Consider the following 13,419-nt stretch of genomic DNA (forward strand, 5'->3'; position numbering starts at 1 on the left):
ACAGAGGATGACTTCTCATTCTTTGTAATTTGGACATTGCCGCAAACCCACTTTCAGCGAATGGACAATGAGAGACTCCTTCTCCAACAAGAATCCAAATTTATCCATCTCTTCAACACATTACGGTACATCCATGGGGCCTGAACAACAGTCTAGACACCATTTCTATAATCGTCTTTGCATTTTGAAACAACATTGAACGTGACTATGACCCTATGCCTTTAAATTGTCGTGACACATTGAGCTAGCAAGGCAAACATATTTGGTACACTTTGACCTGTGAATCTTTGGTAAGCTACCTCTGTTTATTATAAGTAACATAAATTTGTCTTTAGAAAATTACATGTATTCATGAAATAAGATTATTTTAAGATGGTTTATCATTTAAAGCACAGACAAGCTAACTTTGTACACTATAAGCAATTTAACTCTTTATTTAGAAAACAGAATGTAAGTTTGATGTAAGGTTAGTTACTCACAGATCTACGTTTATGTTCATTTAAACATAGTCTCTGTCTTTACATATGATAAAACTTTGTTTAGGGATCTGAATGAATTTTTATTATAAGGAGAATTATTCTAAGATTCATTTCGAATTTCTCAATATTCCAGCTAACGAATAATAGTCGAAACAGGGCCTTGCCCTGATTTTTACTGGAATTTACCTTTATTTGCCTTCAACATTGGGATTTATTCCCATTTAAACTCCGCATCACATCAATAAAACCTTGTGAAGATTTATTTGAAATCCATCTTCTTTTGGCCTGAGTTCTTGCAATCTTTTATAGTTCGGCATGAGAACACAAAAGAAAATACATATAACCCCAAGCTAAGTGAGCAAACATTTTAAAAAATAAAATAAAATAAAATTCCCCCTTATTTCAGAATCATATATAACCACAGTTTTGACTTCCTGTTAATCCCTAATGCATGAATTATATTTTAAACATGAATGTATTCCCGTTGTTATATATTCCGCTAACTATTTATCTACTACATTCTTACAACACTATGTATCCTTAATATTATTGTCCAACTCATTCTTTCTCCACTGACACTCAAATGCCGGCTATATATTCCCACTATATCAGATCTCACGTCTGTGGGATTTAAGAGATTGGGAAGATTGCTATGGAAATGGGTGGGGTCCCGTGTTTGCCCCTCAAAAGCCTGAATTATTATTATTATTATTATTGCAATTTCAATTGTTGTTGTTATTTATTTATTCAACCTATTAGTTTCTTTCTCTTGTCCAGGGCAGCCCAAAGTGACATACAACATGTTGTTGTTGTTGTTGTTGTTGTTGTTGTTGTTCCCGTTGTTGTTATGTTCCACGGTGACACCCCAAGGTAATAATAATAATAATAATAATAATAATAATAATAATAATTTATTATTTATACCCCGCCCATCTTACTGGGTTTCCCCAGCCATTCTGGGCGGCTTCCAACAGAAGTATTAAAATACAATAATTTATTAAACATTAAAAGCTTCCCTAAACAGGGCTGCCTTCATATGTCCTCTGAAAGTCTGGTAGTTGTTTTTCTCTTTGACATCTGATGGGAGGGCGTTCCACAGGGCGGGTGCCACTACCGAGAAGGCCCTCTGTCTAGATCCCTGCAACTTGGCTTCTCACAGCGAGGGAACCGCCAGAAGGCCCTCGGCACTGGACCTCAGTGTCCGGGCAGAATGATGGGGGTGGAGACACTCCTTCAGGTATACTGGACTGAGGCCATTTAGGGCTTTAAAGGTCAGCACCAACACTTTGAATTGTGTTTGGAAAAGTACTGGGAGCCAATGTACTGTAGGTCTTTCAAGACCGGTGTTATGTGGTCTTGGTGGCCGCTCCCAGTCACCAGTCTAGCTGCCGCATTCTGGATTAATTGTAGTTTCTGGGTCACCTTCAAAGGTAGCCCCACATAGAGCGCATTGCAGTAGTCCAAGCGAGAGATAACTAGAGCATGCACCACTCTGGCAAGACAGTCCGCGGGCAGGTAGGGTCTCAGCCTGCATACCAGATGGAGCTGGTAGACAGCCACCCTGGACACAGAATAAACCTGTGCCTCCATAGACAGCTGTGAGTCCAAAATGACAGAGTAATCTTAGTCCTTTTCTTTCCCACAATCAGTATTCTTCACCTTTAATAGTCACCTTTTCAGCATCACACATATTTTTATATTGTGATCTTCAGATGTTGAGAAATATACAAATTTAATAAATAGTTTCCAGTAGGAGCAAAGGGGGAAGAACAGTGAGAGAGGCTTGGGCTGGGATTCTCCACTAAGATAGGCCAGTGTCAGGAGGCAGGTGCGAGACTTGGCGGCATATAATTATTACCAATAGTAATTGGGGTGGGCGTTTTAATCTGGGATTCCCAGCAGTCAGGCTCCAGCTGCTTTCCTTCTGCATCTCCAGCTCTCTCCATGCAATGATGCAAGGCTGAGAGATGGAGGTCCAACCCCAAGAATATTCTCCTACCTGAGCACTCCTTCAGCCAACCACAAGCACCAAGCCTTGTCACTGGACTTATATATGGGTCTCCCAAAATGGTCGATATGCACCTCCAGAGGCAAAAGGGACTGTGCGGGTGATCGAAACATCTAGAGATCGAAGGGGACAAAATGTGGCCTAAGGGGTGGGGGATTATTGTGCAGAGGATGAAGAACTTCATGATGAACTTAGGACCCTGATGAATAGTGGGCAGGTTCATGGACATAGAGCAGATGCCCTTCCTGTGAGAAACCACTTTATTTAGAAATTAAACCCCACAGTTCAACCGTATTCTAAGATAATGCTTCTGAACTGCATTACCTTTATTTGACATTATTTCATTTGTATTTCCTAAAAACTGGGAACACGGAGGACAAGAGAGATTGCACGAGATTTTAAAATAAGAGCACATGCTGATTGATGTCTGTAATATTCCATTCTTCTCTTCCCAGAAAACAAATAGGAGTTCCTCCCCTCTTCGCCCCCCAAAGCAGGCAATGGAGAAGACAGGCAGAATTCTGGGGGGCCACGTTCAATGGGAATAACGAAGAAAGCATTTAAATACATGGAGTGTGAAAAGAGAGAGGAGAAGCAGTTTGAAAGAATGGAGTGTGAGAAGATCTTCAGTGACAGTGGAACACTAAGAAAACATCAATGGATTCACATGGGGGAGAAACCATTTAAATGCATGGAGTGTGGAAAGAGCTTCAGTCAGAGTGGACACCTTAGAGTTCATCAACGGACTCACACGGGGGAGAAACCATTTAAATGCATGGAGTGTGGAAAGAGCTTCAGTCAGAGTGGACACCTTAGAATTCATCAACGGAGTCACACTGGTGAGAAACCCTTTAAATGCATGGAGTGTGGAAAGAGCTTCAGTAGAAGTCACAGCCTTAATTTACATAATCAAACTCACACAGGGGGAAAACCATTTAAATGCATGGATTGTGGAAAGAGCTTCACTGATAGTGGAACACATAGAAAACAACAGATTCACACTGGGGGGAAACCATTTAAATGCATGGAGTGTGGAAAGAGCTTCAGTCAGAGTGGACACCTTAGAGTTCATCAAAGGACTCACACGGGGGAGAAACCATTTAAATGTATGGAGTGTGGAAAGAGCTTCAATGACAGTGGAAACATTAGAAAACATCAACGGACTCACACTGGGGAAAAACCCTTTAAATGCATGGAGTGTGGAAAGAGCTTCAGTAGAAGTGACAGCCTTAATTTACATAATCAAACTCACACAGGGGAAAAACCATTTAAATGTATGGAGTGTGGAAAGAGCTTCACTTCGAGGGCAATACTTAGAATTCATCAACGGACTCACAAAGGGGAGAAACCATTTAAATGTATGGAGTGTGGAAAGAGCTTCAGTCAGAGTGGAAACCTTAGAATTCACCAATGGACTCACATGGGGGAGAAACCATATAAATGCATGGAGTGTGGAAAGAGCTTCACTTCAAATGAAAAACTTATAATTCATCAGCGGACTCACACAGGGGAGAAACCATTTAAATGTATGGAGTGTGGAAAGAGGTTCAGTCAGAGTGGGAACCTTAATTTACATAATCAAACTCACACAGGGGAAAAACCATTTGAATGTATGGAGTGTGGAAAGAGCTTCACTAAGAGTGAAAACCTTAGAATTCATCAACGGACTCACACAGGGGAGAAACCATTTAAATGTATGGAGTGTGGAAAGAGCTTCAGTCAGAGAGGACACCTTAGAATTCATCAACAGACTCACATGGGGGGAAAACCATTTAAATGTATGGAGTGTGGAAAGAGTTTCACTAAGAGTGGAAACCTTAGAATTCATCAACGGACTCACACTGGGGAGAAACCATTTAAATGCATGGAGTGTGGAAAGAGCTTCAGTCAGAGTGGAGACCTTAGAAGTCATCAACGGACGCACACTGGGGAAAAACCATTTAAATGCATGGAGTGTGGAAAGAGCTTCAGTGAGAGTGGCAGCCTTAATTTACATAATCAAACTCACACAGGGGAAAAACCATTTAAATGCATGGAGTGTGGAAAGAGCTTCCCTTCGAATGGAACACTTAGAATTCATCAACGGACTCACACAGGGGAGAAACCATTTAAATGTATGGAGTGTGGAAAGAGCTTCAGTCAGAGTGGACACCTTAGAATTCATCAACGGACTCACACAGGAGAGAAACCATTTGAATGCATGGAGTGTGGAAAGAGCTTCAGTAGAAGTGACAGCCTTAATTTACATAATCAAACTCACACAGGGGAAAAACCATTTGAATGCATGGAGTGTGGAAAGAGCTTCAGTCAGAGGGGAAATCTTAGAATTCATCAACAGACTCACATGGGGGAAAAACCATTTAAATGTATGGAGTGTGGAAAGAGCTTCACTGAGAGTGGAACACTTAGAAAACATCAACAAACTCATACAGAGGAGAAACCATATGATAGAGAATAGGAAGGGGGGCACCTAAACAAGTTCCCAGTTCATTACCAAGAATGATCCAGATGCCCTCATGGGAGCCCCGTCCCACTCAACAACCCCACTTTGGAGTTACACCAACACCAGCACCCTGGAACCCTGCACGAGTACAAGCCCTGTATAATAAAGGCTGCCTTTCTTTCCATTCCCCACTGTCTTTGACACTACGTTGCCATATTTCTGAATGAACGATACTGTGTACTTGTGTCTCTGAATGAAGTCTTTATTTGAATAGAGAAACGCCTTAACCAATCAGGTCAATGCAATGGCTCTGCAGAGCCCAGCTCAGTTCAGCTCTGCATGCTTGAGTGAGCGCTGAGAGGTGTTGACAGAAGGACAATCGTTGACAGCGCATTGAAACCTTGATCCAATTAGAACTCGCCACAATGTTTCTAGCCCTCCCAGGCTGCGTTAAACTCCAGCGGTTTGTATTAGGAAAACGGGAGCTGCTTAATAAATCATATAAAATCAGTTCCTTGATGGATCTTCACCGTTCCACCACCATTTTGTAGCTCAGGCCTGGATCTTCTAAGGATGCTGGGAACAGCCATAATCCTTCAAGCGGGAGCCCACGTAACCTGGGTGATGTCCTTCTGAGTAATCCATGGTCCATCTGACAGGAATCTCCTGTCGTTCACTTTCCTGTCGTCTCACCCATGCCAGGGGCTACCTGGACCTCATTGTTCTCTCCTGTCAGGTGCTCAAGGATCCACACCCAGTACTTGACCGTACTTGCTTATCAATACTTGGTCCATTATGTGTCGTTACCTGTCATTGCCTTATGCTAATCAGGTTTACCTGTACAGTGGTGCCTCGCTAGACGAATTTAATTAGTTCCACGGGTCTTTTCTTGTAACGAAAAATTCGTCTAGCGAAGCCCATAGGAATGCATTGAATTTTTTTTTGACTTTTTTTGCCCATAGGAACGCATTAATTGAATTTCAATGCATTCCTATGGGAAACCGCGATTCGCTAGACGAATTTTTCATAAAACGAATTCGTCTAGCAAGGCAACCTCTGCTCGAAAAATCCTTTCGTTAAGCGAAAATTTCGTTAAGCAGGGCATTCGTTAAGCGAGGCACCACTGTATGTAAATGTCCCACGTACCTTCCCCTTTCCCTGATGTTTTGATGATGTATGTATGACACTTTTGCAATGCTTTATAGGATGTTGGTGGGAATCTTTAAAAGTCCTTGCAACCCTGTGCTCGGGGGCATTGAACCTGCTGCGCAGTAATAAACCTTGCTGTTTGCTCCGGATTGTGGCTGGATTCCTCCCTTTACACTCCGCAGCGACAGCAGGCCCTTGCCTGACGAGCTGGGCGGCTGAGCAGCCTCGCACCCAGAATTTTGCCCTAACACCATAGAAGTGCTAGGGAATTAGATAGAGGTTCCGTTGTAGTGGATGTCTTCAAACCATCAAAAGACTCAGAGTGTTAAGACCTGTAAGAGTGGAAACCCTACAGGCCATCAAAAGAAGAGAAAGGGTTTGAATAGAAGGAATGTGGAATATACTTTGGTTATTATAGAATGCTTTTCCAAAACATCTACCCACTTCCATGGGGTGGAACCATTTAGAGCGTAGAACCTGTTTCTCTCCTAGTTGACAGGAAATCATTAAATGCATGCGGCATATGTTAACTTCTGTTGTTTGTATATAACATTGTCTGGACATGTATTTAAAGTAATCAAGATAACATTTCTCAATAGTAAGTTGTTGTTGTTGTTTAGTCGTTTAGTCGTGTCCGACTCTTCGTGACCCCATGGACCATAGCACGCCAGGCACTCCTGTCTTGCACTGCCTCCCGTAGTTTGGTCAAACTCATGTTCGTAGCTTCGAGAACACTGTCCAACCATCTTGTCCTCTGTCGTCCCCTTCTCCTAGTGCCCTCAATCTTTCCCAACATCAGGGTCTTTTCCAAGGATTCTTCTCTTCTCATGAGGTGGCCAAAGTATTGGAGCCTCAGCTTCACGATCTGTCCTTCCAGGGAGCACTCAGGGCTGATTTCCTTAAGAATGGATAGGTTTGATCTTCTTGCAGTCCATGGGACTCTCAAGAGTCTCCTCCAGCACCATAATTCATAATTCATAATTCAATAGTAAGTACAATATAATACTTAGTGTACTTTTAGATAGGGAGGGGAAGGGTGTGAGTCTGGAGTGTTGCTTCTGAATGAGGATGGACTGAGAGTGAGCTGGTTTTGGTGTTTGGGGGAGGGAGTTGGAAATGTTTGTTTCTGGGAATGGAGAGTTGCCCAAAGTGGAGCTGAGACTGGGGGGTGTTGCTTTCATTCTTGACATATGCCTGTCAAGCCTCTGCTTAAAGACCTCCAAAGAAGGAGACTCCACCACACTCCTTGGCAGCAAATTCCACTGCCGAACAGCTCTTACTGTCAGGAAGTTCTTCCTAATGTTTAGGTGGAATCGTCTTTCTTGTAGTTTGAATCCATTGCTCCGTGTCCGCTTCTCTGGACCAGCAGAAAACAATATTTCTCCCTTCTCTATATGACATCCTTTGATATATTTGAACATGGCTATCATATCACCCCTTAACCTTCTCCAGACTAAATATACCCAGCTCCCTAAGCCGTTCCTCTTAAGGCATCGTTTCCAGGCCTTTGACCATTTTGGTTGCCCTCCTCTGGACACATTCCAGCTTTGCAGTATCCTTCTTGAACTGTGGTGCCCAGAACTGGACACAGTACTCCAGGTGAGGTCTGACCAGAGCAGAATACAGTGGCCTGACCATTGGTCTTAATATAGACATGGAAGCATGGGAGCGACTGTGGAATAGGGATATAAAATTTACAGCATGGTGTGGATTAAGAGAAAATTATATGAAGCCTTCCGGTTGACCGCCACATCTTTTCCAGTCGAAGGTCTGTTCAGTGGAGCAGACCTCAGCGCTTCAGAGGTGTGGGGGGGGGAACCGCTCCAGCGCAGCAGACCCCCCCTGAAAAGCCTCAAATTGAGCGTTTGGGCGACCAAAAGTCTGGCGGGTGCCATTTGCGGGCTCCCCCTCCCCTGTTCGGCTCTGTTTTGAGCCCCCGAGAGCGAGGAGGTAGAGCCGCGGTGCACAGACAAAGACCATTAACTCTGGCAGTGCGAAGCTGCGAGACTGGGAGACAGCAGCGGCCAATAATTCCAAAGGAAAAAAATATATGCAAAAGCTACAGACCATGAGTAATCTGATCCATTGGATTTAAATTTGTAAAATTTGGCCACGGGAGAAAGATCCAAAAAACAGGAGTCGATCTCTACCCACTGAGGGCCGGGGAGGCAGTAACGTGCCCCAAAGCTGGAAAGAAATTTGGAGTGGTTTAAACCTCCAAGGAAGGGACCTATATTCCCCTCTGAAGGCAGGGTAAAGGGGGGAAGAGCCTTTTTAAATTAAAATCCCTGCAAAAATCTGCAACTGGCTTTAGGAAAAGCCTCCCTTTGCCCTGGAATCGGCACCCCAGGAAAAGCAGCAAGACTCTATTATGATGACATAAAGGAATGGAATGTGTTTACTGTCAAGTGGATGTGAACTGTTGCAAGAATGAGAATAGCTATGTTTCTAATAATAATAATAATAATTTTTTATTTATACCCCGCCCTCCCCAGTGAGAACCGGGCTCAGGGCGGCTGACATCAACAAAGTCACAATAAAACGTAAAAGAAAGAAAAACAATTGATTAAAATGCACATTAAAATACAATTTAGATTTAAAAAGCAATTTTATGGAATTTGCTGTATCGACTAGGGAAGACAAGACCGGGGGGAGGAAGAGGCAGAAATAGATGGGAAAATGTAGATGATATAAAAGGAATGATTAATTGCATGATTTTCTTTTGGATGAGATTTTAGGCTAGGGAAGGAAATATATGATATGTATGTGTGAATTGAGAATTATGTCTAGGATAGTTAAAGAGTTAATGTGTGTGGAATTAGATGGTTGAGCGGCTTTCTGAAGGAGGTGATTAAAAAGTGAAAAAGAAATTAGAAACAAAAGTTTTAGAAATATGAATAGTTTAAAATAATGGTTTATTTGTTTTTTATGATTATGGCTGAAATTATGATACAGTATATGAAAACTGCCAAAGACAAAGATAAATTGAAAATCAAAAGGATGGGGATCAAGGAAGTACACAAAACAATGTTAAGTAAAAGTGAGGATTAAAATATGTGTGTATGTATTTTGTTAAATCCAAATCAAATAAGTGTATTTATATCCAGAATGGATGGCAATCCAAATTTAACACTCTAAATTAACAGAGGAATGCACTGAAAGGGAGGAAGATTGTTCAATTATTTGTTTAATTATTTTATTTCTTTTTTTCTGTTGCAAGCCGCCCAGAGTGGCTGGGGAAACCCAGCCAGATGGGCGGGGTATAAGTAATAAATTGTTATTATTATTATTATTCATTAACATTCTCTAACTCAAGCTTTGTTTCTCAGAGAAGTAACAAGGGCACTCATAAAAAGATTATTTTCTACAACTGTAATAAAGGCAACGGCAAAAGGCAAAGGACCCCTGGACGGTTAAGTCCAGTCTAAGGCGACTATGGGGTTGTGGCGCTCATCTCGCTTTCTGGCTGAGGAAGCCAGCGTTTGCCCACAGTCAGCTTTTTATGTCATGTAGCCAGCAGGACTAAACTGCTTCTGGCGGAACAGAACACCATGACGGAAACCAGAGCAGCACATGGAAACGCCGTTTACCTTCCCGCTGCAGCAGTACCTATTTATCTACTTGCACTGGTGTGCTTTCGAACTGCTAGATTGGCAGGAGCTGGGACCGAGCAACGGGAGCTCACCCCATCACGGGGATTCGAACCGCCGACCTTCTGATTAGAAAGTCCAAGAGGCTCAATGGTTTAAACCTCCATGCCAGCTGCACTCTTGCAGCTGTAATAAGGAGGGACATACAGCCAAGTTTTGCAGAGCTCCAAAGGTGAAGAAATCTTGAAAGGATGTAATCAAACGGCAACCGAGCCAGAAGATACCGTTATCTTGGTCTACAGCAGCTGCGTCTGTCAGATGAGAAGTCAGAAGTGTGGTTGGTTGACTGAGGAACATGTTTGTGTGTCACAATGTAACATTCTTTGGTGGTATGAGAAATTGTAACTATTTTGTGGAGGGTTAAATGTTAATAACTAATGGTAAATCATAATATTGTGAGCCAAAGAATTTATAAAAGAGTCAGCTCCGGAATTACGCAGAAGAAAGAGGGGAAGAAGGTTCACTGTCCCAAGACTCTTATGTTGGCGGAAGTCAAGGGGAGGGGCAGTGCCGGATTCTGCATCGGAACGAGCAGACATGCTTTTACACACCTGTCTCACTGTAAATAGACTGCACTAATAAAAACTGTTTAAAAACCGGCATGCGGAACGTCGTTACTCTAGAGTAGTCGCAAGAACCCCTGACAAAAAGAGTCAACCGACCCGGGACAACTTCCGTGCATATAAATACCACGCGGTGAAGCCGACATTTAAGAAGGCCTGGTTAGTTCAGACCAGCCTGGTCATTATTTAAAAAGGCATAACTGGAAGAAGAATATTCACAGAGTAAACAGTTGATATCCCTCCATTTGGGGTTCACTGTGGGCATGTTAGCATTCCAGACACTTGCCGAGCTCCATCAATATATTGGTGGTTGTGAGGGACAGGGGATATCGCGAAGTCCCTCCCCTCCTGAGTTCAAGCCCATCCCCGAGCACAGGGGAAAGCAGAGGGAGTTCCGATTCCAGTGGGGAAGCAGGAAGTCGTGTCCGAGGCTCAGGCAAGGTAGCGGAGCCAGGGTCCCAGGTGGGACAGGAAGGGGCAAATAAGGGGGGGAGACCCATCCCCCCAACTCCGGAATTACGCAGAAAGAGGAGGGGAAAGAGGATGGGTCTGCCAAAGCTTTTGTGTTGGAGAAAGACGCGCCAAAAGCCATTCGGAGGTTCTGAAACCGAATGACCACATCGCTCCGTGTAAATAGCAATGACTTCAGCACTGTAAATACGCAGTACCAATAAAAGAATAAAATGCAGAGCTGTGTAGCGTCGTTACTCTGAAGTAGCCTGCTCCGGCCACTGTGACAGCAACCTCCGAATCTTTTTTGGGGGCTACTTTGGAGTTGCCGGGATGAGTGTGTCAGAGGCGGAGAAATTGCGGCAGATCGCGGAGAAAGCCCAGCAAGACCTGCAGCAGCTGGCGCAGCAGGCGCAGGGGGAATTAAAGGCAGCTAAAGAAGAAACCAAGAAGGTCCAGGACGACCGGCTACAACTTGCGGAACAGGTGAGAGCACTTCAGGAAAGAGAGCAGCAATTAAGGGCGGTGGCGGTAGACCTCCAAAACAAGCTGGATGCAGAGAAAAACAAGGCGGGAGGGGCCCCCCAAGTCCAAGTGCTGCCAGGAAGGAGAGCCGGGACCCTAGTAAGCAAGTTCAATGGAGACCCGAGGGAATATCCTGGCTTTGAGACTGAGATCGTGTATGCTCTTGAGCTGCACCATGATGAGTTCCCTGATGATGAGCACAGGGTAGCGTTTATTGTGGAGCACCTTACCGGGGCAGCCAGGGAGTGGCTAAGACCGTTAATCGCAACAAAGAATCCTTGCATGAAGAATGTCAAACTATTTCTAGAGGCTTTAACAACTATGTACGCGTCCGATAGTCATATGGACCAGACTAAGGAGGAACTGCATAATTTACGCCAAGGAAAAATGACAGTTCGCGAATATTGGGCGAAATTCACCATGCTGGTGCACAGACTGGGGTGGGAACTGAATTCGCCTCCTATGCAAGCGGCGTTCTACTTGGGGTTGCATGAGGATGTGAAAGATGAGCTCTCGAGAGGTCCAAAGCCCAGTAATATGGATCAGCTGAGCAAAGCGGCTCTGGCGGTGGGGGTGAGACAGGAATCCCGGTGGAACGACAAGCAAGTAACGCGCGCAAAGCGGGCTTGGTTCCCACGGTCGCAGGAGAAGCCACTCCCCCAACAGCCCTTCCAAGCCACGCCTGGGGCCAGCCAAGACCAGGAACCCATGCAAATTGATAGCGCGTGCGCGCGGGCTTTTCAAACCCCAGCAGCGCCAAGACGCAAGGAGGGAAGGGGCGGGAACTGCTTCCTCTGCAACTCCCCCCAGCATCTCGTCAGAGACTGCCCACATCGCAGAGAATGGCAAGGAAAGGCGGGAACGGTTGTGCCCTCCCCCACTGACGCAGCACCACAGCAGGGAAACGGGAAAGCCTGGCTGCAGGAGACAAGGGGCAGCAGCCAGGCACAGTCAGCAGACAACAGCCCCAGCCCGCCCACCCGCACAGCGAGGAGCAGAGCCAGCCCACCCCTCCCAGAGCAGGAGTGGTTCTAGAAGTCACGCTAACGCTCCCAAATGGCTATCCCCTGACGGTCCTCGCCTTAATTGACAGTGGTGCCTCAGCCAACTTCTTCTCGAGAAACTTTGCAGAAGAGCACCAGATCCAGCTTCTGCAGCTGGATTTTCCCCTGCACGTAGCCACCATTGACGGCAGGGAGTTGCTGGGGGGGGGGGCCATCACTCATCAAACCCCCCCCCCCATGAGGATGACGGTGGGCCGACACTCAGAGACACTGGCATTCAACGTCACCACCATCTCAGACCCCCCCATCGTCTTGGGCATGAGCTGGCTGGCGCGCCACGACCCCTCCATCAGTTGGCACCAGAGATGCATCACGTTTGGGTCGGACTTTTGTCTAGAACATTGCATGCAGCACCAACCAGGGGAGGGGCCTCCGATAGCCACGGTGGCCACCATGCACGTCAAAGGGGGTGAGGCGATACCCAAGCCGTACTGGGACCTGCAGGAGGTCTTCAGCGAAGCGGAGTCCGACCACCTACCCCCACACAGGCCTTTTGACTGCCAGATCAACCTGGTGCCAGGGGCAACTATACCCCCAGCCAAGCTGTACGCCATGTCAGATCAGGAACTGGAGGATCTGCGTGCTTTCATCGACAAGAACCTCAAGCGGGGGTTCATCAGAGAAAGCAAGGCAGCAGGGGGCAGCCCGGTCTTCTGGGTGGACAAGAAAGACACGCAACAGCGCCGTCTTGTGGTGGATTTCATAGAATCATAGAATCATAGAATCATAGAGTTGGAAGAGACCACAAGGGCCATCCAGTCCAACCCCCTGCCAAGCAGGAAACACCATCAAAGCATTCCTGACAGATGGCTGTCAAGCCTCTGCTTAAAGACCTCCAAAGAAGGAGACTCCACCACACTCCTTGGCAGCAAATTCCACTGCCGAACAGCTCTTACTGTCAGGAAGTTCTTCCTAATGTTTAGGTGGAATTTTCTTTCTTGTAGTTTGAATCCGTTGCTCCGTGTCCGCTTCTCTGGAGCAGCAGAAAACAACCTTTCTCCCTCCTTTATATGACATCCTTTTATATATTTGAACATGGTTATCATATCACCCCTTAACCTTCTCTTCTCCAGGCTAAACATACCCAG

The 13,419-nt window shown here is 45.2% G+C and overlaps 1 protein-coding gene across 1 annotated transcript; it reads left to right on the plus strand.

Annotated features, from left to right (window-relative positions):
- Nucleotides 1-3,025: 3,025 nt before the first annotated feature.
- Nucleotides 3,026-6,228, plus strand: LOC132591675 (oocyte zinc finger protein XlCOF6-like). The gene has a single exon (XM_060271133.1). The coding sequence runs from the start codon at nt 3,026-3,028 to the stop codon at nt 4,943-4,945; it is 1,920 nt and encodes a 639-aa protein (XP_060127116.1). The 3' UTR covers nt 4,946-6,228.
- The last annotated feature ends 7,191 nt before the right edge of the window (nt 6,229-13,419 follow it).

The sequence above is a fragment of the Zootoca vivipara genome, chromosome 2, assembly GCF_963506605.1.
Source record: "Zootoca vivipara chromosome 2, rZooViv1.1, whole genome shotgun sequence".
Classification (NCBI taxonomy): Eukaryota; Metazoa; Chordata; class Lepidosauria; order Squamata; family Lacertidae; genus Zootoca; species Zootoca vivipara.

Coding starts and splice junctions, on each gene's coding strand:
- LOC132591675 (XM_060271133.1), top strand. CDS start 3,026: ATGGGAATAACGAAGAAAGCATTTAAATACATGGAGTGTGAAAAGAGA.